Source organism: Elephas maximus, chromosome 20 (genome assembly GCF_024166365.1).
Source record: "Elephas maximus indicus isolate mEleMax1 chromosome 20, mEleMax1 primary haplotype, whole genome shotgun sequence".
In the NCBI taxonomy this organism is placed as follows: Eukaryota; Metazoa; Chordata; class Mammalia; order Proboscidea; family Elephantidae; genus Elephas; species Elephas maximus.
In genome coordinates, this window is record NC_064838.1 from 1,158,004 (window position 1) to 1,183,915 (window position 25,912).

General features: G+C 41.0%; 1 protein-coding gene across 4 annotated transcripts in view; it reads left to right on the forward strand.

Moving 5' to 3' along the window:
* PTPRN2 (protein tyrosine phosphatase receptor type N2) overlaps positions 1-25,912 on the forward strand; it is a 1,957,978-nt gene that overhangs the window by 937,848 nt on the left and 994,218 nt on the right. For all 4 annotated transcript variants that reach the window (XM_049861881.1, XM_049861880.1, XM_049861883.1 and 1 more), the window contains one exon: positions 21,566-21,652. In XM_049861881.1, coding sequence (XP_049717838.1) covers positions 21,566-21,652 — 87 coding nt within the window. The remainder of the gene's footprint in view (positions 1-21,565; positions 21,653-25,912) is intronic.

The following is a 25,912-nucleotide window of genomic DNA, read 5'->3' on the forward strand; positions in this document are numbered from 1 at the left end:
GACAGGGAAATCACAAAAATAAAAAAAGATAAACAAACAAAAATGCTCAAAGCAGGGAATCAGTGAGGTCATCTTGTAAAAGATGGCAGTAATCCATAAAGAGGGACTAAATAAAGTAGGCATAGATGTTCCATATGGAGAGGATATCAAGGCAATAGAGGGAGACACAAGTTCGGTTTATACTTAGAAAAATAGGGGTAAATATTAACGTAACCACAAAGAAGACTAACAATCTCACACTTCAAAATAAAAACCAAGATAAACATAAAGACTTAGCAAAAACAAATACAACTACAATGAAAAAGAGGAACACACAATTTACAAAAAAAAACTTCTCAGCACAAAAAAGTGGAAAAATGAAACTGTCAACAACACACACACAAAAGGCATCAAAATGACAGCACTAAACTCATAAAAATACCTACCCATAATTACCCTGAATGTCAATGGACTAAACGCACCAATAAAGAGACAGAGAGTGGCAGAATGGATTAAAAAAAACATGATCCAACTATATGCTGCCTGCAAGAGACACACCTTAGACTTAGAGACACAAACAAACTAAAACTCAAAGGATGGAAAAAAGTATATCAAGCAAACAACAATTAAAAAAGAATAGGAGTGGCAATATTAATTTCTGACAAAATGGACTTTAAAGTTAAATCCACCCCAAAGGAGACAGAAGGACACTATGTAATGATTAAAGGGACAATATACCAGGAGGATATAACCATATTAAATATTTATGCACCCAATGACAGAGCTGCAAGATACATAAAACAAACTCTAACAGTTATGAAAAGTGAGACAGACACCTCCACAATAATAGTAGGAGACTTCAACACACCACTGTCAGTGAAGGACAGAACATCCAGCAAGAAGCTCAATAAAGACACAGAAGACCTAAATGCCACAATCAAACAAATTGACCTTAAAGACACGTACAGAACACTCCACCCAACAGCTGCAAAGTATACTTTCTTTTCTAGCACACATGGGACATTCTCTATAATAGACCACATATTAGGTCATAAAGCAATACTTTGCAGAATCCAAAACATCAAAATATTACAAAGCATCTTCTTAGACTATAAGGCCATAAAAGTAGAAATCAATAACAGAAAAACTAGGGAAAAGAAATCAAATACTTGGAAACTGAACAATGTCCTGCTCAAAAAAGACTGGGTTATAGAAGACATTAAGGATGGAATAAAGACACTCATAGAATCCAATGAGAATGAAAACACTTCCTATCAGAACCTTTGGGACACAGTGAAAGCAGCGCTCAGAGGTCAATTCATATCAATAAATGTACACATACAAAAAGAAGAAAGGGCCAAAGTCAAAGAATTATCCCTACAACTTGAACAAATAGAGAGCGAGTAACAAAAGAAACCCTCAATAATAAAAATTAGAGTGAAATTAAACAAATTAGAGAACAGGAAAACAATTGAAAGAATTAACAAGACCAAAAGCTGGTTCTTCCAAAAAATCAGCAAAATTGATAAACCATTGGACAGACCAACAAAAGAAAAACAGTATAGGAAGCAAATAACTCATATAAGAAAGGAGATGGGCTGTATCACAACAGACCCAACGGAAATTAAAGAATCATATCAGATTACTACGAAAAGTTGTACTCTAACAAATTTGAAAACCTAGAATTAAAGGATGAATTTCTAAAAACACGCTACCTACCTAAACTAACACAAACAGAGGTAGAACAACTAAATAGACTCATAACAAAAGAAGAGATTGAAAAGGTAATCAAAAAACTCCCAACAAAAAAAAGCCTTGGTCCCAATGGTTTCACTGCATAGTTCTACCTAACTTTCAGGAATAAATTAACACCACTGCTGCTAAAGGTATTTCAGAGCATAGAAAAGGACAGAATACTCCCAAACTCATTCTAGGAAGCCAGCATAGCCCTGATACCAAAACCTGATAAAGCCACCACGCACACACACAAAAATTACAGACCTATATCCCTCATAAACTTAGATGCAAAAATCTTCAACAAAATTGTAGCCAATGGAATTCAACAACACATAAAAAAAATAATTCACCATGACCAAGTGGGATTCATACCAGGTATGCAAGGATGGTTCAACATTAGAAAAACAATTAATGTAATCCATCATAAGAAATGAAACAAAAGACAAGAACCACATGATTTTATCAATGCAGAAAAGGCTTTTGACAAAGTTCAACACCCATTCACGATAAAAACTCCCAGCAAAATAAGAATAGAAGGAAAATTCCTCAACATAATAAAGGACTTTTATACAAAGCCAACAGCCAACATCATCCTAAATGGGGAGATTCTGAAAGCATTCCCCTTGAGATTGTGAACCAGATAAGGATGCCTTCTATCACCACTCTTATTCAACATTGTGCTGGAGGCGCTAGCCAGATCAATTAGGATAGATAAAGAAAGAAGAGCATCCAGATTGTTAAGGAAGAAGTAAAAGTATCTCTATTTGCAGATGACATGATCTTACACACAGAAAACCCTTGAGAATCCTCAAGGAAGCTACAGAAACTACTAGAAGAGTTCATCAGAGTATCAGGATACAAGATAAACATACAAAAATCAGTTGGCTTCCTCTACACCAACAAAAAGAACATCGAGGAGGAAATCAACAAATAAATACCATTTACAGTAGCCTCCAAGAACATAAAATACTTAGGAATAAATCTTACCAGAGATGCAAAAGAACTATACAAAGAAAACTAGAAGACACTACTGCAAGAAACCAAAAGAGACCTGCATAAGTGGAAAAACATACCTTGCTCATGGATAGGAAGACTTGACACTGTAAAAATGTCTCTTCTACCAAAAGCCATCTATATAGATACAATGCAATTCCGATCTAAATTCCAGCGGCATTTTTTAATGGGATGGGGAAACAAATCACCAACTTCATATGGAAGGGCAAGAAACCCTGGATAAACAAAGCATTACTGAAAAAGTAGAACAAAGTGGGAAGCCTTACTCTACCTGATTTTAGAACCTATTATACCACCACAGTAGTCAAATCAGCCTGGTACGGGTACAACAGCAGATACATAGACCAGTGGAACAGAATTGAGAATCCAGACATAAATCTACCCACATATGAGCAGATGATATTTGACAAAGGTCCAAAGTCAGTTAACTGGGGAAAAGACAGTCTTTTTAACAAATGGTGCTGGCATAACTGAATATGCATCTGCAAAAAAATGAAACAAGACCCATACCTCACACCATGCACAAAAACTAACTCAAAATGGATCAAAGACCTAAATCTAAAATCTAAAATGAGAAAGATCACGGAAGAAAAAATAGGGACAATGCTAGGAGCCCTAATACACGGCATAAACAGTATACAAAACATTATTAACGATGCAGAAGAGAAACCAGATAACTGGGAGCTCCTAAAAATCAAACACCTATGCTCATCCAAAGACTTCACCAAAAGAGTAAAAAGATTATCTACAGACTGGGAAAAAGTTTTTAGCTATGACATTTACGATCAGCGCCTGATCTCTAAAATCTACAGGATACTGCAAAAACTCAACTACAAAAAGACAAATAACCCAATTAAAAAATGGGCAAAGCATATAAACAGACACTTCACTGAAGAAGACATTCAGGCTGCTAACAAATATATGAGGAAATGCTCACAATCATTAGCCATTAGAGAAATGCAAATCAAAACTACAATGCGATTCCATCTCACTCCACCAAGGCTGGCATTAATCCAAAAAAACACAAAATAATAAATGTTGGAGAGGCTGTGGAGAGACTGGAACAGTTGTACACTGCTGGTGGGAATGTAAAATGGCACAACCACTTTTGAAATCGATTTGACACTTCCTTAAAAGACTAGAAATAGAACTACCATATAATCCAGTCGTCCCTCTCCTTGGAATATATCCTAGAGAAGTAAGAGCCTTTACATGAACAGATATATGCACACCCATGTTCGTTGCAGCACTGTTTACAATGGCAAAATTTGGAAGCAACCAAGGTGTCCATCAACGGATGAATGGATAAATAAATACGGTATATTCACACAATGGAATATTACGCATTGATAAAAGAACAATGATGAATCTATGAAACATATATAACACAGAGAAATCTGGAAGACATTATGCTGAGTGAAATTAGTCAGTTGCAAAGGGGCAAATATTGTATAAGACCACTATTATAAGAACTGGAGAAATAGTTTAAACAGAGAAGAAAATATTTTCTGATGGTTAGAAGATGGGGAGGGAGGCAGTGAGGGAGAGAGGTTTTCACTAATTAAAAAAAAATACTAGATAAGTTTTATTTTAGGTGAAGGGAAAGACAACACAGAATACAGGAGAGGTCAACACATCTGGACTAAACCAAAAGCAAAGAAATTTCCTGAATCAACTGAATACTTTCAAGGCCAGTGAAGCAGGGGCGGGGGTTTGGGGACCATGGTTTCAGGGGACATCTAAGTCAATTGGCATAATAAAATCTACTAAGAAATCATTCTGCATCTCACTTTGGAGGGGGGTGTTTGGGGTCTTAAAAACTAGCAAGCAGCCATCTAAGATGCATCAATTGTTCTCAACCACCTGGAGCATGGAAGAATGAAGACCACCAAAGACACAAGGCAATTGTGAGTCTAAGAGACAGAAAGGGCCACATAAACCAGAGACTACATCAGCCTGATACCAGAAAAACTAGATGGTGCCCAGCCACACGGATGACTGCCCTGACAGGGAACACAACGGAGACCCCTGAGGGAGCAGAAGAGCAGTGGGATGCAGACCCCAATTTCTAGTAAAAAGACCAGGCTTAATGATCTGACTGAGACCAGAAGGACCCCAGAGGTCATGGTCCCCAAACCTTCTGTTGGCCCAAGAGAGGAACCATTCCTGGGGTCAACTCTTCAGACAGAGATTGGACTGGAATAGGGGATGGAAAATGTTACTGGTGAGGAACGGGCTTCTTGGATCAAGTAGCCACATGAGACTTTGTTGGCATCTTCTGTCTGGAGGGGAGATGAGAGGGTAGAGGGGGCCAGAAGCTGCCTGAATGGACACAAGGAGAGAGAGTGGAGGGAGGGAGTGTGCTGTCTCATGAGGGGGAGAGCAATTGGGAGTGTATAGCAAGGTGGGTATAAATATTTGTATGTGAGACTGACTTGATTTGTAAACTTTCACTTAAAGCACAATAAAAATTAATTAAAAAAAAAACACTTAAAAATAATAGCCCAGCCAAGTTGACATACAATATTAACCATTGCAGTGTATTATGCTAATTTTTTTTACAGCAACATGTAAAAATATTTGACATAGCAGCACTTAGCAAAATACCTCATGGGAGGAGGGCACAGTTGGCAAACAAATGTAGAAAGTACGCGTTGTTCGTGCAAAAATAAGGTAACCACATTCCCCATGCTGTGTAGCCTCTACCACTATTCATTTCCCAACATTTGTCATCACCTGGAAGAGAAACCCAATAACACTTCAGCAGTAACTCCCCATTTTCCCCTCTTACAGCCGTCGATAACCACTCATAAACTTTTGTCTCTATGCGTTTCCTATTCTAGCTATTTCATTTAAATGGAATCATACAGTATTCATCCTTTTGAATCTGACTTATTTCTTCCAGCATGATGCTTTCAAGTTTCATGCATCAGAACTTCATGGATGAATAACTTTATGAATGAATAACATTCCATCGTATGTATGTACCACATTTTGTTCATCCATTCATCTGCTGATGGGCACTTGGCGTTGTTTCCACCTTTGGATATTGTGATTAATGCTGCAGTGGATATTACTGTACAAGTATCTGTTTGAGTCCCTCATTTCAAGACTTTTAGGTATATACCTGTGGAGAAACGAATTTTTTTATGTGGCTTTTTGCCTTGGTTCTTTGGAAAAACAGCTTGAGAGATTTTTCTCCTAAGTCCTGAGAAGTTACTTTGCCCTAGTTTTCCATCCCAGAGGACTTGTTACTTTTGTCCAGGTTGATTGACATTTTCTGGGTAAGCTTAAGACAACTTGGTTTTAATATTCTTTGTCTGGTTCTGGGCTGCAGCCTGCCCTGTGTTTGGTATGCACTTTGCAGGGATTGGTCATTAAACTATGCAAAGGAGGTTATTATAGCCTACTATGCAAATGAAGTGTCTGTGGCCTACTGAGTTGGGATTGGTTAGTTTGTGGCCTCCTGCTGGCAGGGGCCATGCTTGAAATTGACAGGAAGTATATATAAGCAGCCAACCCGACAGAAGTTTTTCAGACAGAAACAAACAGGAAGAGAAGCAGCAGGAACAAGCAGAAGGAAGAAAAAAGAGAGAAGACAAAAGAAGCAGAGAGAGAGGAGGAAAGGGCCCTCCTGAACAAGCTGTAACACAGGTCAAGGACTGTAACACTTAAGACAGTGAGAAGCCCAGAAGGGGCCCAGTGGCAGAATCAGTGGTGACAGACAGCAGGGCCAAGAGGAGCCTGTCCCAAGGGGGCTGAGATAAGCCTGTCCTCAGGGGGCCAAGAGAAGGCCTGCAAGGCCAGGTGGAACTGAGAGAGCTGTCCTGCACTGAAGAAAGGAAACTTTACCCGCATGCTTCCTGATCCTAATCCTGATTCTGAGTTGTAGTCTATTGATCCGGATTCCGATCAATACCCTGTTGCTTCCTTAATAAACCATTTAACTCCATGGCAACTGGTCTCTGAGTTCTGTGTGGCCATTGCAACAGATTATTGACCTGAGAAGAGAAGTGAAGGGTGCTGTGGGACAGATGGCTGGTATCTGAATTGGTAAAAAGTTTGAGTAGCTGAAGTATGTCTGACCTCCACCTTATAGGGATCAGCCTTGGGCTAATCTTGATACACATTACCTCCCTGAATTTGGACAGGTTCTGACACTACTACTACTTCTCTCACCATTTTATAATACCTAAGAGCAGAATTACTGGGTCATATGGTCATTTAAGGGAAACCCTGGTGGCATAGTGGTTAAGAGCTATGTCTGCTAACCAAAAGGTCAGCATTTCAAATCCACCAGGCACTCCTTGGAAACTCTGTGGGGCAGTTCTACTCTGTCCTATAGGTTCACTATGAGTCAGAATTGACTTGATGGCTATGGGTTTGGTTTTTTGGTTTTTATGGTCATTTAATGTTTAGTTTTTTGAGGAGCCACATGTTTTCCACAGTGGCTGCACCATTTTACATCACGACCAGCAATAAATGAGGATTCCAGTTTCTTCACATTCTCACCAACCATCGTTATTTTCCATTTTTCCAATAAGAGCCATCATAGTGGGAGTGAAGTGGTATCTCGTTGTGGTTTTGATTTGCGTTTCTCTAATGACCAGACTAGTTGTGGTATGACATCAAGAACATCATACATGAAGAAAACAAAAGTCATTAAACAGACAGGAAGGAAAGAAAAGACCAAAGTAGATGTCAAAAGACACTCCGAAACTTGCTCTTGAATGTAGAGTAGCTCAAGCAAAAGAAGAAATGATGAAGTAAAAAAGCTGAACAGTAGAAAATTTCAAAGGGCAGCTCAAGAAGACAAAGCCAAGTACTGTAATGACCTGTGCAAAGACCTGAAGATAGAAAATCAAAAGGGAAGAACACACTTGGCATTTCTGAACCTGAAAGAACTGAAGAAAAAATTCAAGCCTTGAGTTGAAATTTTGAACTATTCTATGGGTGAAATATTGAATGGCACAGGAAGCATCAAAAAGAGATGGAAGGAATACACAGAGTCACTGTACCAAAAAAAATTGGTTGACATTCAACCATTTCAGGAGGTAGCATATGATCAGGAACCGATTGTACTGAAGGAAGAATTCCAAGCTGCAGTGAAGGCATTGTTGAAAAACAAGACTCTAGGAATTGACAGAATGCCAATTGAGATGTTTCAACAAACAGATGCAGCGCTGGAGGTGCTCAGTCATCTATGCCAAGAAAATAGCTACCTGGCCAACCAACTGGAAGAGATCTATATTTGTGCTCATTCCAAAGAAAGATTATCCAAAAGAATGCAGAAACTATCCAACAATATCATTAATATCACACGCAAGTAAAATTTTGCTGAAGATAATTCAAAAACAGTTGCAGCAATACATCAACAGGGAACTGCCAGAAAATTAAGCCAGGTTCAGAAGAGGATGTGGAACAAGGGATATCATTGCTGATGTCTGATGGATCTTGGCTGAAAGCAGAGAATACCAGGAAGATGTTTACTTGTGTTTTATTGACTTTGAAAGACATTCGACTGTGTGGATCATAACGGATTATGGATAACATTGGGAAGAATAAGGATTCCAGAACACTTAATTGTGATCATGAGGAACCTGTATTTTGCCCAAAAGGCAGTTGTTCGAACAGAAAAAGGGGACACTGCATGGTTTAAAAAGTCAAGAAAGGTGTGCATGAGAGTTGCATCCTTTCACCATACTTATTCAATCTGTATGCTGAGCAAATAACCCAAGAAACTGGACTATATGAAAAAGAATGGGGCATCAGGATTGGAGGAAGATTCATTAACATCCTGTGTTATGCAGGTGAAAAAACTTTGCTTGCTGAAAGTGAAGAGAACTTGAAGCACTTACTGATGAAGACCAAAAACCACAGCCTTTAGTATGTATTACACCTCAACATAAAGAAAACACAAATCCTCACAACTGGACCAATAAGCAATATCATGATAAATAGAGAAGATATTGGACGTTGTGAAGGATTTCATTTTACTTGGATCCACAATCAACACCCATGGAAGCAACAGTTACCAAATCAAATGATGTATTGCATTGGGCAAATTTGCTGCAAAAGACTTCTTTAAAGTGTTGAAAAGCAAAGATGTCACTTTGAAGACTAAGTTGTGCCTGACTCAAGCCATGATATTTTCAATCACCTCATATGCCTGCGAAAGCTGGACTATGAATAAGGAAGACCGAAGAACTGACACCTTTGAATTGCCTGGTCCTGCACCATCCTCACAATTGTTATGCTTGATCCTGTTGTTGCAGCCACTGTGTCAGTCCATCTCATTGAGGGTTTCTTATTTTTTGCTGACCCTCTGCTTTACCAGTCATGATGTCCTTCTTCTGGGACTGGCCCCTCGTGATAACATATCCAAAGTATGTGAGACGAAGTCTCACCATCCTTGCTTCTAAGGAGCATTCTGGCTGTACTTCTTGCAAGACAGATTTGTTCATTCTTCTGGCAGTCCATGTATGTTCAATATTCTTCGCCAATACCATAATTCAAAGGGGTCAATTCTTCTTCGGTCTTTCTTATTCACTGTCCAGCTTTCACATCCATAGGAGGTGATTGAAAACACCATGGCTTGGATCAGGCACACCATAATCTTTAACCTGACATCTTTGCTTTTTAACAATTTAAAGAGATCTTTTGCTGCAGATTTGCAACGTGTTGTTTGATTTCTTGACTGCTGCTTCCATGGGCGTTGATTGTGGATCCAAGTAAAATCAAGTCCTTGACAACTTCAATATTTTCCTCACTTATCACGATGTTTATTGGTCCAGTTGTGAGGATTTTTGTTTTCTTTATGTTGAGATGTAACCCATACTGAAGGCTGTAGTCTTTGATTTTCACCCATAAGTGTGCCAAGTCTTCTTCACTTTCAGCAAGCAAGGTTTTGTTATTTGCATATCACAGGTTGTTAATGAGTCTTCCTTCAATCCTGATGCCCCATTCTTCTTCATATGGTCCAGTTTCTTGGATTATTTGCTCAGCATACAGATTGAATAAGTATGGTGAAAGTATATAACTTTCATTGCACACCTTTCTTGACATAAACCATGTAGTATCCCCTTTTTCTGTGTGAACAACTGCCTTTTGGCCTACATACAGGTTCCTCATGATCACAATTAAGTGTTCTGAAATTCCGACTCTTCCCAATGTTATCAATAATCTGTTATGACCCACACAGTCGAATGCCTTTGCATAGTCAATAAAACACAAGTAAACATCTTTCTGGTATTCTTTGGTTTCAGCCAAGATCCATCAGACATCAGTAATATTTCTAGTTCCATATCCTCTTCTGAATCCAGCTTGAATTTCTGGCAGTTCCTTGTGGATGATCTTCAGCAAAATTTTACTTGCGTGTGATATTAATGATATCGTTTGGTAATTTCTGCATTGTTGGATCACCTTTCTTTGGAATGCGCACAAATATGGATCTCTTCCAGTCAGTTGGCGAGGCAGCTATCTTCTGGACTTCTTGGCATATATGAGTGAGTGCTTCCAGCAGTGTGTCTGTTTATGGAAACATCTCAATTGGTATTCTGTCAATTCCTGGAGCCTTGTTTTTTGCCAGTGTCTTCAGTGCAGCTTGGACCTCTTCTTCAGCACCATCAGCTCTTGATCATATGCCACCTCCTGAAATGTTTGAATGTCTACCAATTCTTTTTGGTACAGTGACTCTGTGTATTCCTTCTATCTTCTGTTGATGTTTCCTGCGTCATTTAATATTTTTGCTGTAGAATCCTTCAGTATTGCAACTCAAGGCTTGAATTTTTTCTTTAGTTCTTTCAGTTTGAGAAATGTAGAGCATGTTCTTCCCTTTTGGTTTTTTATCTCCAGGTCTTTGCATATGTTATTATAATACTTTGTCTTCTTGAGCTGCCCTTTGAAATCTTCTGTTAAGCTCTGTTACTTCATCATTTCTTCCTTTTGCTTAAACCCACTGCTATCGAGTCGATTCTGACTCATAGCAACCTTATAGGAGAGAGTAGAACCGCCCGATAGAGTTTCCAAGGAGCACCTGGCGGATTCAAACTGCCAACCTCCTGGTTAGCAGCCATAACACTTAACCACTACACCACCAGGGTTTCCTCCTTTTGCTTAAGCTACTCTATATTCACGAACAAGTTTCAGAATATCTTTTCACATCCACTTTGGTATTTTCTTTCCTGTCTTTTTAATGACCTTTTTCTTTATGTATGATGTCCTTAATGTCATTCCACAACTCATCTGGTCTTCAGTCATTAGTGTTCAATGCTTCAAATCTATTCTTGAGATGGTCTCTAAATTTTCAGGTGGGATATATTCAAGGTCGTACTTTGGGTCTTGTGTACTTGTTCTAATTTCCTTCAGTTTTAACTTGAACTTGTGTATGAGCAATTGATGGTCTGTTCCACAATTGGTCCCTGGCCTTGTTCTGAGACTTTTCCATTGTCCCTTTCCACAGATGGTTTATAAACCTGTATAGTTTAGAAACCTATAAATATAAGTTTATAGTATATTTTGAAATTGGGAAGTGTGAGTTCTCCTACTTTGTTTCTCATTTTCAAGATTGGGTTGGCTATTCAGGGCCCCTAGAAGTTTTGCGTAAACTTGAGGATTAGCTTTTCCATTTCTTCCAAGAAGGCTGTTGGAATTTGATAAGGATTGTGTTTAATCTGGAGTCCCTGGGCGCACAGATAGTTAAACTTTTGATTACTAACCGAAAGATTGGAGGTTTGAAATCACCCAAAGTCTCCGTCTGAAGAAAGGCCTGGTGACCTGCTTCTAAAAGTTCAGAGGTTTGAAAACCCTACAGTGCGAAGTTCTACTCTGCAACAGATGGGGTTGTCATGCGTCTGAATGAACTCAATGGCAACTGGTTTGTTGTTGTTGTTTGTGTGTGTGTTGAATCTGTAGATTACCCTGGGTAGTATTGACATCTTAACAATATTAAGTTGTCTGATCCATGAGCATGGAATGTCTTTCCATTGATTTAGGTCTTTGATTTCTTTTCGTAATATTTTATAGTTTTCAGTGTGCAAGTTTTTCACCTTCCTGCTTAAATTTTTTCTGAGGTTTTTATTCATTTAGATGCTATTATAAATGGAATTGTTTTATTTCTTCCTCAGATTGTTCGTTGCTGATGTATAGACACACTACTGATTTTTGTGTATTGATCTTATACCCTGTGACTTCGCTGAATTCATTTATTAGCTCTAGTAGCCTTCTTGTGAATTCTTTGGGGTTTTTAATACATCATCTGTGTGATAGTTTTACTTCTTTCTTTATGATTTGAATGCCTTTGTTTCCTTTTCTTGCCTAGTTGCTCTGCTAGAACTTCTAGTACAATGTTGAAAAGCAGTATAGTGAACCCAGGCATCCTTGTCTTGTATCTGGGCTTGTGGGGAACATTTTCAGTCTTTCTCTGGTGAGAACTTGTCCATCTTTGGTGCAGAAGGTTTTCCATCCCCTGAGGGCTATTTACGCAAGAAGCAGGTTGGTGAGGTGGGAAGATGACAGCTGAATCTCTCCAATCTCAGTTTGAGACTCTGTGCTGCTTTTCACAGTTTGTGTAAGCTAAGAGGAATAGGCCTCTGGTTTCTCCCCATTACAGAAGAAAATACTTTGATGGTTTTTGGAGAGGATTTGAAATCATGTTTACAAGGTGTGTGGAGCAATGCCTGGCACAGAGTCAGTAGAAACGACAGCTTTATATGACATTAAAATAAAACTCACAGCTACTCAACTAGGCTTAATGAAGCTCCTTTTATTTCTCCTTCTGAAGGCAGTATGGTGTTCTGGGGCTTTGGACAGAGTGGGGAGAGATGGGCTTACAGGCAAATAGTTCAGGGCTCAAATCTTGGTCCTGTCATCGACTAGCTATGTGACTTTGAGAAAATGATTAACCTCTCTGAGCCACAGTTTCCTCAAATGGAACAATAATATCTATCTTGGGGGCACTGAGAAAAGTTAAATAAGATATCCCAAAAGCACTTAGCTCAGTCCCTGCTATGGTATAAGGCAGTGACTCCCAATTTAATATCTCCAGCCCAGGTTTCTTCTCTGGGCCTGGAACATCCCCCTGCTTCTCTATATCTCTACTGGAATGCCTGAAAGGCATTTCAGGCTCATTATGCCCAGCACCAACCTTATGATCTCCTCCCCGGCGCTAGGACTGTCTTCAGTGATTTCCATTTCAGAGAATAGATTCTCACTCCATCCAGCCATCTTCTCCTGACCTACAGAAACCCAGGAGCCATCCTTGGCATCTCCCTCTCTCAGCCTCCAATGCAATCCATGACTGCATCCTGACACTCTGCCTCCTAAATAGCTCCTGAATCTGCCCATTCCTCTGTATTTCAGCCATTGTCAACATAGTCCACCCTGCGTTAGCTTGCCTCTCATCTAGACGAGAACGGTAGCCTCCTCATTGCTCCCCTTGTACCTTCTTCAGCCTCCTCCAATCTACTCATTACGCAGTGGAGTGAGCTTTTAAAACACACATTTGACCAGGACAGTCCTCTTCCTTAAAGCCTTTTGGTAGCTAATCGTTGCTTTGTGAATAAAACCAGTCACTTAATAGTGACTATGAAAACGTTTGTGGTTGGCCTCCTGCCTCCCTCTTCAAACTTCTCTCTCACTACTTCCCTCTCACTCTCCACTCCAGCCTCTCTGAACTTCTTTCACGTTCTAAACAAGGCACGCTCTTTCCTACCACAGGGCCTTTGCACATTCTGTTTCCTGTCCCTGTACCACTCCTCTTACTCCCCCTACCATAAACTGTTAACTTCTATGCATCCTTGTCTTCTCAATGACAGCTCCTGAGGGAACCCTTCTCTGATACTCCTCTGCCAAGGCTTCGCCAGGTTCCCCTATTATAATCTCCCAGGGTGCCCTGAACAAATTCCCCATAGTGCTTTTTCCTTGTGGCACTTGTCACAGTTTGTAAATACACTGTTCATTATTCTTTGGTTAATATCTGCCTCTTCTACTAGACTAAAAGCCTCACAAGCACTGTGGTCATTTCCATTTTACTTAGCATTGTATCTTCAGCTTCTAACACAGGGTCTGGCACACAGTTGTTGTTGTTACTTGTTAAGTGCCATCTAGTCGGTTCCAGCTCATAGTGACCCTATGCACAACAGAACGAAACACTGCCTGGTCCTGCGCCATTGTTACAATCATTGTTATGCTTGAGCCCATTGTTGCAGCCACTGTGTCAACCCATCTTGTTGAGGGTCTTCCTCTTTTCCACTGACCCTGTACTTTACCAAGCATGAAGTCCTTCTTCAGGGGCTGATCCCTCCTGACGACATGTCTGAAGTATGTAAGACGTAGTCTCGCCATCCTTGCTTCTAAGGAGCATTCTGGTTGTACTTCTTCCAAGACAGATTTGTTTGTTCTTTTTTTTTTTTTCAATGGACTGCCAAAAAAGAATGAACAAATCTGGAACACAGTAGGTGCTCGATAAATATTTGTTAAATGAATGACTGTCTATAATATTCCCTCAACAAATTTTAGTTCCACCGTTCCTCTCCACTAAGTTGTAGATTGTTGAGAAGCTGAGTTATATAAGCTAACATGTAATTAAATGTCCTCTTGCATTGCTAGTTTGCTAGTTATTTTATGGTGTCTTAAGTTCATTCCAGTGCTTCTCAAAGTGTGGTGTCTGGACCAACAGTAATAGCATCACCTGGGAACTTGTTAGAAATGCAGATTCCCAGCCTTTAAGCTGAAACCCTGAGGGTAGAGCCAGGAACCTGTGTTTTAACAAGCCGTCTATGGGATTCCCATGCTTGTGCAAGTTTGAGAACTTCGTCTAGATTTTAAGCTTCTTTAGGACAAGGACTATGTTCTCATCTTTCTATTTCCTATAACAAAGTTTCCAAAACTGGGCTAATCATCAGATTAACTTGGAAAGGTTTTTAGTTATATGTTTTTAAATACAGTATACTAGGTTAGAACTCCAACAATGCTGTTTTTTTAGGGCTGAAGTGGACTTCGAATCACTCCCTCAAGTGATTCTGAGGTGCAGCCAGATATGGAAACTCCTAGCTGTCAGCATCCAGAAGTCCTGGTTCTTGGGAGACCCTCAGACTTTAACTGGATGATTATCAGGCAGTCCAGACCCTAAGTTGCAGTCTCAACATGTGTATATGATCCTTTAACTTTTATGAATGAAAGATGGTCCATGGCTTAACTTGTCTTAGATTCTTACATTTATCATAGTCGGGGACCTATGATTGACTATGGCTCGTGTCCATGGAGGATTGTGACATCAACTTGCAACATGTATCTTCTGCTGTTATTCAACCTAGTTTTTCCTTTACACGTGGACTGAATCCCAGTGAGAATCAATATCAACCAATATCCATCCATCCATCCATCCATCCATCCATCCATCCATCCATCCATCCATCCATCCATCCATCCATCCATCCATTCGTCATCTATCTATCTGCCTCTGGAAAATATTCATAAACTCCAAATAAGTAACCTCTGTCTTTAATACAACAATAGCTCTGAAACTTCCCTGATCATTGAAATCATCTGGAGAGCTCTGTGACCATGCAGACCTATGGGATCAGAATCATCAGGCCCGGGCCAGGGATCTGTAGTTGCAAGTGGATCCTCAGGTGGAAGCGATTGGTAGAGCATGTCCACATCCTGCAGTCATCACATCCACCATCTACCTGCCTGTGTGCTCAAGTGCTCTGCCATCTCTCCTGTTACCGTGGACACAGTTCATGCTTCTCTTCAAGACCCATGCCTTCCCTTGTAAACCAGATTCCATCCCTCTTGCCTGCTCAAGAATATCATGGCAGCCTTTCTCTTTCCCCTCTTCTGTATCAACATTATTGTATCATCACCATCAGCAAGCCATTGGAATGTCGTGGCTCTCAGCTTAAAAAAGGGGGGAAAAAAGCCCACTTCTAGCCCCATGCTTCCCTGTAGCTATTATATTTCTCTGCGCCCTTGTACAGCAAGTTATTGAAAGAGTTTGCTAAACCCCTTTTTTTCTATTCCCCAGTGGATATGTGACAGTCAAGTTTTTGTCCCTACTATTTCACCAAAACAATCCTTGTCAAATTCATCAATGACATGTTGTTTTTGTTAGATGCCATCAAGTCAGTTCCGACTCATAGCAACCCAATGTACAACAGAACGAAATACTGCCCTGTCCTGTACCATCCTCATGATCATTGTTATCCTTGAGACCATTGTTGCAGCCACTGCATCAAACCATCTTGTTGAGGGTCTTCCTCTTTTTTGTTGACCCTCTACTTTACCAAGCATAATATCCTTCTCTAGGAACTGGTCCCTCCTGATAACTTGTCCAAAGTATGTGAGACAAAGTCTCACCATCCTTGCTTCTAAGGAGCATTCTGGCTGTACTTCTGAGACAGATTTGTTCCTTCTTTTGGCAATCCATGATATATTCAGCATTCTTCACCAACACCATATTTCAAAGGCATCTATTCTTCTTCAGCCTTCCTTTTTCATTGCCCAGCTTTTGCATACATATAATGTGATTGAAGACATCATGGCTTGGATCAGGTGCACCTTAGTCCTCAGAGTGATATCTTTGCTTTTGAACACTGTAAGGAGGTCTTCTGCAGCAGATTCACCCAATGCAACAGGTTGGTTGATTTCTTTACTGCTGCTTCCATGGGTGTTGATTGTAGATCCAAGTAAAATGAAATCCTTTACAACTTCAATCTTTTCTCCATTTATCATGGTGTGGCTTATTGGTCCAGTTTTGAGGATTTTTGTTTTCTTTATATTCAGGCGTAATCCATACTAGAGGCTTTGGTCTTCAATCTTCATCAGGTAGTGCTTCAAGTCCTCTTCACTTTCAGTGAGGAAGGTTTTTCCATTTGCATATCACAGGTTGTTAATGAGTCTTTTTCTAATCCCATGTTCTGTTCTTCGTATAGTCCAGCTTCTTGTATTATTTTCTCAGCATACAGATTGAATAAGTATGGTGAAATAATACAACCCTCACACATACCTTTCCTGGTTTTGAACCACACAGTATCTCCTTTTTCTTTTTGAATGACTGCCTTTTGGATCTATGTACAGGTTGCTCATTAGCACAATTCAGTATTCTGGAATTCCCATTCTTTGCAATGTGTCTCAGTCATCTAGTGCTGCTATAACAGAAATACTACGAGTAGATGGCTTTAACAAAGATAAATTTATTTCCTCACAGTAAAGTAGGCTAAAAGTCTAAATTCAGGGCATCAGCTCCAGGGGAAGGCGTTGTCTCTCTCTCGGCCTTCTCATCAGTCTTCTCCCAGACTAGGAGCTTCTCTGTGCAGGGACCCCGGGTCCAAAGGACACACTGTGTTCCCAGCACTGCTTTCTTGGTGGTATGAGGTTCCCGCACTCTCTGTTTCCTTCCCTTTCCTTTTATCTCTTGGAAGATAAAAGGTGGTGCAGGCCAAACCCCAGGGAAACTCCCTTTATATTGGATCAGGGATGTGGCATGAGCAAGGTTATTACATCTCACCCTAATCTTCTTTAACCACAGGCAGAGATTATGATTTATAACACATAGGAAAATCACAAAATGCAGGACAACCACACATGGTCCAACCAAGTTGACACATATTATGGGGGGACACAATTCAGTCCATGACACAGTGTTATCCGTAATTTGTTATGATCCACACAGTTGAATGCCTTTGCATAGTCAATACAACACAGGCAAACATCTTTCTGGTGTTCTCTGCTTTCAGCCCAAATCAGTCTGACATCAGCAGTGACATCCTTTGTCCCACGTTCTCTTCTAAATCTAGCTTGAATTTCTGGCAGTTCCCTGTAGATGTACTGCTGCAACCGTTTTTGAATGATCTTCAGCAAAATTTTTCTTGTGTGTGATATTAACGACATTTTTCAATAATCTCCACATTCTGTTAGATCACCTTTCTTTGGAATGGGCATAAATATGGATCTTTTCCAGTTTATTGCCCAGGTAGCTGTCTTCCAAATTTCTTGGGGTAGACTTTTTGAGCACTTCCAGTGCTGTATCTGTTTGTTGAAACATATCAATTGGTATTCTGTCAATTCCTGGAGCCCTATTTTTCGCCGATGCCTTCAGTGCAGCTTGGACTTCTTCCTTCGATATCATCAGTTCTTCATCATACACTACCTCCTGAAATGATTGAAGGTTGACCAATTATTTTTGATACGGTGACTCTGTGTATTCCCTCCATCTTCTTTTGACGCTTCCTACATCGTTCAATATTTTGCCCATAGAATCCTTCAATATTGCAACTTGAGGCTTGAGTTTTTTCCTTCATTTCTTTTCAGCTTGTGAAGTGCTGGGCATATTCTCCCTTTTTGGCTGTCTAACTCCAGGTCTTTGCATATTTCATTGTAATGTTTTACTTCGTGTTCTTGAGCTGCCCTTTGAAATCTTCCGTTCAGTTCTTCGTCATTTCTTCCTTTCACTTGAGCTACTCTACATTCAAGGGCGAGTTTCAGCGTGTGTTTTAACATCCACTTTGGTCTTTTCTGTCTTTTTAATGACCTTTGCCTTCTTCATGTATAATATCTTTCATGTCATTCCACAACTCCTCTGGTCTTTAGTCATTAGTGTTCAATGTGTCAAAGCTGTTCTTGAGATGGCCTCTAAGTTCAGGTTTGATGTACTCAAGGTTGTATTTTGGCTGTCATGGACTTGTTGAAATTTTCTTCAGTTTCAACTTAAACTCGCGTATGAGCCATTGATAATTTGTCCCATAGTTGGCCCCTGGCCTTGTTATGACTGATGATATTGAACTCTTTCCATAGATGTAGTCCATTTGATTCCTGTGTATTCTGTCTGGAGAGGTCCATATGCAGAGTTGCAGTTTATGTTGTTGAAAAAAGGTAGTTGCAATGAAGAAGTCTTTGGTCTTGCAAAATTCTGTCATGTGATCTCTGGCATCGTTTCTATCATCATATTTTCCAACTGCCAATCCTTCTTTGTTTCCAACTTTTGCATTCCAATCACCAGTAATTATCAATGCATCCTGATTGCATGTTCAATCTGTTGCAAGCTGGTGAAGATCTTCCATTTCTTCATTTTTGGCCTTAGAGGTTGGTGTGTAAATTTGAATATTAGTTGTATCAACTGGTCTTCCCTGTAGGTTTATGGATATCATTCTATCACTGACAGCATTGTACTTCACGATAGATCTTGAAGTGTTCTTTTTGACAACGAATGCAACACCATTCCTTTTCAAGTTGTCATTCCCAGCATAGAAGACCATATGATTGTCTGATTCAAATTGGCCAATACCAGTCCATTTCAGCTTACTAATGCCTAGGATATCAATGTTTATGTGTTATATTTCATTTTTGATGATTTCCAATTTTCCTAGATTCATACTTCATGCATTCCACTTTCTGATTATTAATGGATGTTTGCAGCTATTTCTTCTCATTTTGAGTTGTGCCACGTCAGCAAATGAAGGTCCCGAAAGCTTGACTCCATCCACTTCATTAAGGTTGATTCTACTTTGAGGAGGCAGCTCTTCCCCAGTTGTCTTTGGAGTGCCTTCCAACCTGAGGGGCTCATCTTCCGGCACTATTTCAGACAAATGTTCTGCTGCTATTCATAAGGTTTTCACTGGCTAATTTTTTTTTTTCTCAGAAGAAGACCTCTAGGTCCTTATTCCTAGTCTCCTAGTCTGTGTTAGTCTTGAAGCTCAGATGAAGACTGTCCACCATGGGTGAACTTGCTGGTATTTGAATACTGGTGGCATAGCTTCCAGCATCACAGAAGATGCAAGCTCCACAGTATGATAAACTTACAGATGCATGGGGGATCAATTACCTAAAGACCTCTACAGGCAATGGTCATTTCTCATCTTTTTTAGCCAGTCTGACTATTCGATTAATCTCTCGTTTCTTGAAGCTCACTATCTTTCTTACCTCACTGGATGCTCCTTTTCCCTCTTTGCCAGTTCCTCCTCACAGCGTGACCCTAAGTGTTGGAGTGACCCAGGATTCAATTTCAGACTGCCTGGCTTCAAATACCTTCCATAGGCCAATTCCCAAATGTTTATCTCCAGCCCAAACTACTTCTCTGAACTCTAAACTCCTGTATCTAACTGCCTACTCACTGTCTTAACTTGGATGCCCAGTAGTGATCTCCATGTTAATGTGTCCAGAACAGAATTCCTATTCACCGACAGCATCGCCTGCAACCTGGCCTTTCTCTGGCTTCCCTATCTCCCATATTCTCTATTCGTCAGCAAATTCTGACAGTGCTTCCTTCATGTATATCCAAAAGCTGACTGAATCTCATGACCTCTTCTGCTACTTATGACACCAGCCATCATCACTGTCTCTCACCTGGACTGTTACAATGGCCTCTGTATTTTTTTTTCCGTGTGTCCACCCTTGTTCCCCACAGTGTATTCTTACTAGAGAAGCCAGGCTGATCCTTGCAGAATCCCCAGAGCTTTCCATCTCACTCAGCATAAGCCAAGTCTTTAAAAGCCCTATGTTATCTGCTCCCATTTACTTTCTAACTACATCCCTTCCACCTCCCCATCATCTACTCCACACTGGCCACACTGGCCTTCTTGTGTTCCTTGAACCCACCAGGGACACTCTTGCCTCAGGTCCTTTGTACTTTCTGTCCTTGTTGCCTGGATTGCTCTTTTCCCGGATACCAGTAACTCAGTGCCTCAGTTCAGTTGTTACCTTATGGGAGAGATCTTATCTAACCACACTTTTGAAAATAGTTACTCTACCCTTTCCTTCCTCTGCTCCACACTCCATTTCTCCTTTACCCTATAGAAATTTTCTCTATAGAACCTATCACTAATGGACTTTATTTATTTGTACTTGTCAACTTCTTTGTGGCTTGTCTTCCTGCACTAGAATGTAAGCTCCATGAAGTCAAAGTATGGTCTTTTCTGTTCATTGCTGCGTCCCCTACGCTAAGCAGTCCCTGGCATCTGGTTGGCATTCTTAAACATTTGCTGAATGAATATATGTATGGTCAATTAGATTGAAAACCTTTGCAATACAACATTGTTTTTATATAACAATATAATTTGAATAATTCTTTGAAGTGGTACTAATAGGATTTCACAAGCAACTCATGATTTGCAAAACTGACTACTAGACTGCAGAATTTGTACTTGGAACTTCAAATTATACATGATTATTCCTCAGCAGCTGTTAATAAAACAGCTCTCTTTATGTAAACATGGTCTGGCTTCTGGGGAGTCTGTGAGGCCATGGTGTCATCACAGAATATTTATGCCCTCTTTTAATGAATCACTAGTGGTGGACTCGTCCATCGTGTTTGATTGTTTACCCTTAAATATGTAATATTTATATATTGTTCCATCAGGGTAGAATTCATTTTAGAAATGAATCAATTTTGAAATATGCATTGCCCTTATAAATTGGACACCTCATCCTGCAATTTGTTTTCAGCATTTGCTTTCTTCAGCAGCACCCATCTTTTCTTTCTCCCTTCCCTTCTTCCCCTCTCTCCCACCCTCTTTATTATATTTTTTATTGAAGGCTGAGATGAGCCAGTTGCTGCATCATGGGCCCATTACAGTTCCTAACAATTCCATTTGCACCTTATTGTTTGTCTTATTGCTGGAAAATTCAGGTGATTCATCATGCCTGAAGAAGCACCTGATCCCAATTCCCCTGGTGTCATGATCACTATGTGACAGGAATACTGTGAGCGGAGGCGGCTTTCAGAATCGCAGAGGCCAAGGTGGTAACTCTTTGGGGACTTTTAGCTTCTCAAGTATTGATGAGTCCCATTTTGTAACGCTCTTTCTCCCCCTCCCTCTTCTTTGCTATTCTTTAACAGCCCTCTGAGCCTGGAAAAGGGAACGAAGTTGATAGAAGACATAGCCCATCTCCTGAAGGTGCCAGTCAGCACCTTTGCAGATATCAGGTGAGTACCTGACGCCAGAACTTTAGATTCTATTCTTTCCTCACATTGTGTTCAGTTTCATAAGTTGGTTTGTGAGGGAAAGCACATTGTGCCTGTGGTTTTTGTTAATTATATCAGAGAGAAACAGTTTAGAAACAAAATGAAAGAAAAATTTCAGTGGGTGTTGGTAAGTTATTTAAATACAGCTAAAACCTGAGTTTAATTATAAAAATTATAATCTCCTGAAAGAATGGCATCCAACTAAAGTGGAGGCTCCCAGCCCTGGATGTGTATTGGAATTGTCTGGAAGGCTGTTAAAAATACTGATGTCTAGGCCCCACCCCATTGCAAATGATAGAATCTCTAGGGATAGGACCTTCAGTGAAAGTGCTGTCAGCATTTATTGAATGCCTGCTGTGTACACAGCCCAATTATTGCCTCTAATGAAAACTCAAGATACCATTTCAGCCCTACTAGGATGGCTATTATCAAAAAAATGGAAAATGATAGGTGTTGGTGAGGGTGTGGAGAAATTGGAACGCTCATACGTTGCTTTTGGAATTGTAAAATGGTGCAGCTGATGTGGAAAACAGGTTGACAGTTCCTGAAAAATTAAACATAGAACAACTATATGGCCCAGAAATTCCACTCCTAAGACTTGAAAACAGGGACTCAAACTATCACATGTACACCAAGGTTCATTGTAGCACTATTCACAATAGCCAAAGGGTGGTAACAACCCAAATGTCCATCAATAGATGGATGAATAAACAAAATGTGGTATATATACACACAGTGGAATATTATTCAGCCATAAAAAGGAATGAGGTTCTGATACATGCTACAGCATAGATGAACCTTGAAAAAATTATGCTAAATGAAATAATTCATACACACAAAGACAAGTATTGTATGGTTGCACTTGTATGACATATCTAGTTAGGTGAATTCATACAGGCAGAAAGTAGATTAGAAGTTAATGGGCTGGGAGATAAAGAGGTATTGCTTGAGGGTACTGAGTGTCTGCTTGGGGTGATGAAATGTTGTGGAAGTAGACAGTGGTGAAGGTGGCACAGCACTGTGAATGTAATTAATGCTACTGAATTATACACTTAAAAATTGTTAAGATGGCAAATTTCGTGTTAATTGTATTTTACTGAAATAAATCTAAAGGAGAGGGAGCTAGGTGACATGGGTGGCTGCAGCTGAGTGGAAAGAGCATAGGCTTTGAGATCTGAAAGTGTTTAAGTTATTTTAGCACTCTAAGCTTCCTTTTCTCATCTGTAAACCTGAGTATAACAACTATTGTGAAGGCCTTAGAGGGATTAAATGCCATAACGTGTAAGGGCTGGGAGGCACCCAGTGAATGGCAGCTCCTTTCATATTTCTTGAACAGTGCATAGAAAGTTTGAGAAAGATCACATACATAGATGACACGGATTGAAGAAATCCACTGACATCATCAGGGTACAGCTGTGGGCTGAGTCAGGTGTATGCACATTTGGGAGCCCTGAGTTTGGAGACAAGTTTTGTAAGAAGTGTCAGGATGGATTAGCCCCCATGGAGTGAAACTAGAAGAACTAGAAATAAAGATTTAGCTGAGCTATTTTTTATGATTACGGATGTTTTTTAAGTAGATGGATACAGCAGACTGTCCATCCCTTCAGTCAACAAATATGCGTTTAGTTATTCACACAACAAATATTTAGTGAGTGTATCCTGTGACCTGGCATAGCGCTAGGAGCTGGGCATACAGGTGTGAGCAAGACCCTGTCCCTGCCCTCGAATATCTTACCATTTATCAGAAAGAGACAGACGATATGTAGGCAGCTACCACTGACGGAAGTGGCGGCTCAGTGGTAGAATTCTTGCCTCCCATGCAGGAGACCCAGATTCTATCCCCAGCTAACGCACCTCATGTGCATCCACCGCTTGTCTGTCCCTGGAGGCTTGTGTGTTGCTGTGAAACTGAACAACTGTCAGCAGAGCTTTCAGACTAAAATGGAGTAGGAAGAAGGACCTGTGATCTTCTTCTGAAACTCAGCCAATGAATACACTATGGAACACAATGGCCCAATTCACAATCAATAATGGGAATGGCACAGGACCAGGCAGCATATTTTGTTCCATTGTGCATGGGGTTGTTGTAAGTCATGGCCACCTTGCTGGGGGCTAACAACAATAACCATGTAGGGTGGTAGGAGACATGTAAGAAGGAGCCCCTCACCCAGTATTAAGGGACAGGTAAGGCTTCAGGAGGAAGAAAGAGGTAACTGCACCCTACAAGCCAAGTGGTCAGTGTCCCACAGAGAGGTGTGACAGGTGTCCTGGGACTGTACACAGCTGTATGCCCAGCACCATGAGTGGGTGGTACTCAGTAGATGCTTTGAGTAAATAGATACACAAACATACGGAGACCTGGAGGTGACTGAAGGAACACACATGCTCAAGAACCTGCAGGGATTCACTTGAGCTGAGTGCACTGATAGTTCCTGTGGATGAGGAAGTGCTGCCCAGCAGCAGGAGATGAGGCTGTGTGCCTTCAAGGAGTCTGGGCTTCTGAAGCAGCATGGTCACTCACCAGTCCCAGCAGATGGAGGCCGTGGCACAGAAGTAGGGCTGCAGCAAGCAGAACTGGAGCCCCTGATTTACCAGGCATTTTCCATTTAGCTGCTGGATTATGGTTAGGTCCCAGCAGTCTCTGGAGCAGATGGAGAGGGCTGGGTAGTTGGGCTTCTGGTGGCGGAGGGGTGGACACAGGATGATAGCTCTTTACGAACTGGTAGGGAAGTATTCCATATTTTAACAATTGGTGTGACTGGGTGAGGGGGAGTCAAGGATGAGTTCTCTGGTTCTGGCCTGGGGCTGGGTCTTTGTGGGGCAACCTCTATAAAGCCAGGGACTTAAGGAGGAGAGAGGAGTTGGAGAGCATCACAATGAGATAGGACATGTTGCATTCGAGGCACCTGTAGGACTTCCAAGGGACAATATCCACTTGTTGCAGGACAGGACCTGTGCTAGATATAGATCAAGGAGCTCTGGTGATGCAATTGGTAAAGCACTCGGCTGCTAACTGGAAGGTCAGCGGTTTGAACCAACCAGCCGCTCCAGAGGAGAAAAGACCTGGTGATCTCCCATAAGGATTACAGCCTAGCAGCAAGACCAAGACGGCAGAATAGTCAGATGCTTTGTGTCATCCCTCTTACAACAAAGACCCCAAAACACAAATGACCTCTACCCACTCTGGTCCCCTCACTAGTGCCTTGCTAGAGGACCTGGCATGGCATGCCCTCATTAGGACAAAGCAGGCAGAGCTCCCAACTCAAGCCCATTTTTATGTGCAGCAGCCAAGTGGGAGCTGCAGATCTGTGGCATTTCACACTGCCCCACCCCCTAAGAAAGGGCCTCAACTACCCACGCCAGGGGCCTGAGTGCTGGCATTACCACCCACCCCATCCACCTGCCCACCACAGGGGCCTGAGAACAAATAGCACCCCGCAGTCTCTCCAGTGAACAGTGCTGGGACCTGAAGGACCAGCTGCAATACCCCCACACTATGCTCTTTAGTGAACAAGGGCATGTCCTTCATCCAGGCACCCAGGGGCAGCTGACAGCCCCCTGCCTTGCCCCCTGTATCACCTCCCACTGCAACCAAAGACCTATGCCTCTTCTAAATAACCCCATGAAGCCCTGTCTGCTGAGGACTGTAGGTGAGAGTCTCCACACCACACACTTGGTGATCAATGACCTGGGTGCCTGTACCCTGACCAACAAGACAGTAGCAGAGCACACACGAAACACCCAAGCCAATGAGCAGGGAGGACACCCACGGCCAGGTGACCAGCAAGACAGATTCATTACCTCACCAAAAATGCAGCCTACATCCTCAGCAGTCCTGGAAGAGCAGTGAACATACTCGGAGGCTCACACCACTAGTAGCTGCTCTGCCCACCTGGAGACAAAAGGTGAAAGCTACAACGTGGCCAGATTAACAACCAGAGTAGCATTCATGCCTAGCCTACTTAGATATATCAAAACAAAATGAAAACTATGACACAGTAAACAAACAAACAATAAATAAATATAGTAACTTCCTGATGCATTGGAGATAAGAGTCAATATCAAATCACATAAAGAAACAGAACAAGATGGATCCAGCAAGTGACCAAAATAAAGAATGAGAAAACCTTCTGTAAAAAGATAAGGCAATGCAACTGCCTGATAAAGAATTAAAAAAACTAACATACAGAGCTCTCCAAGAGATAAAGAAGAAGATCAGGG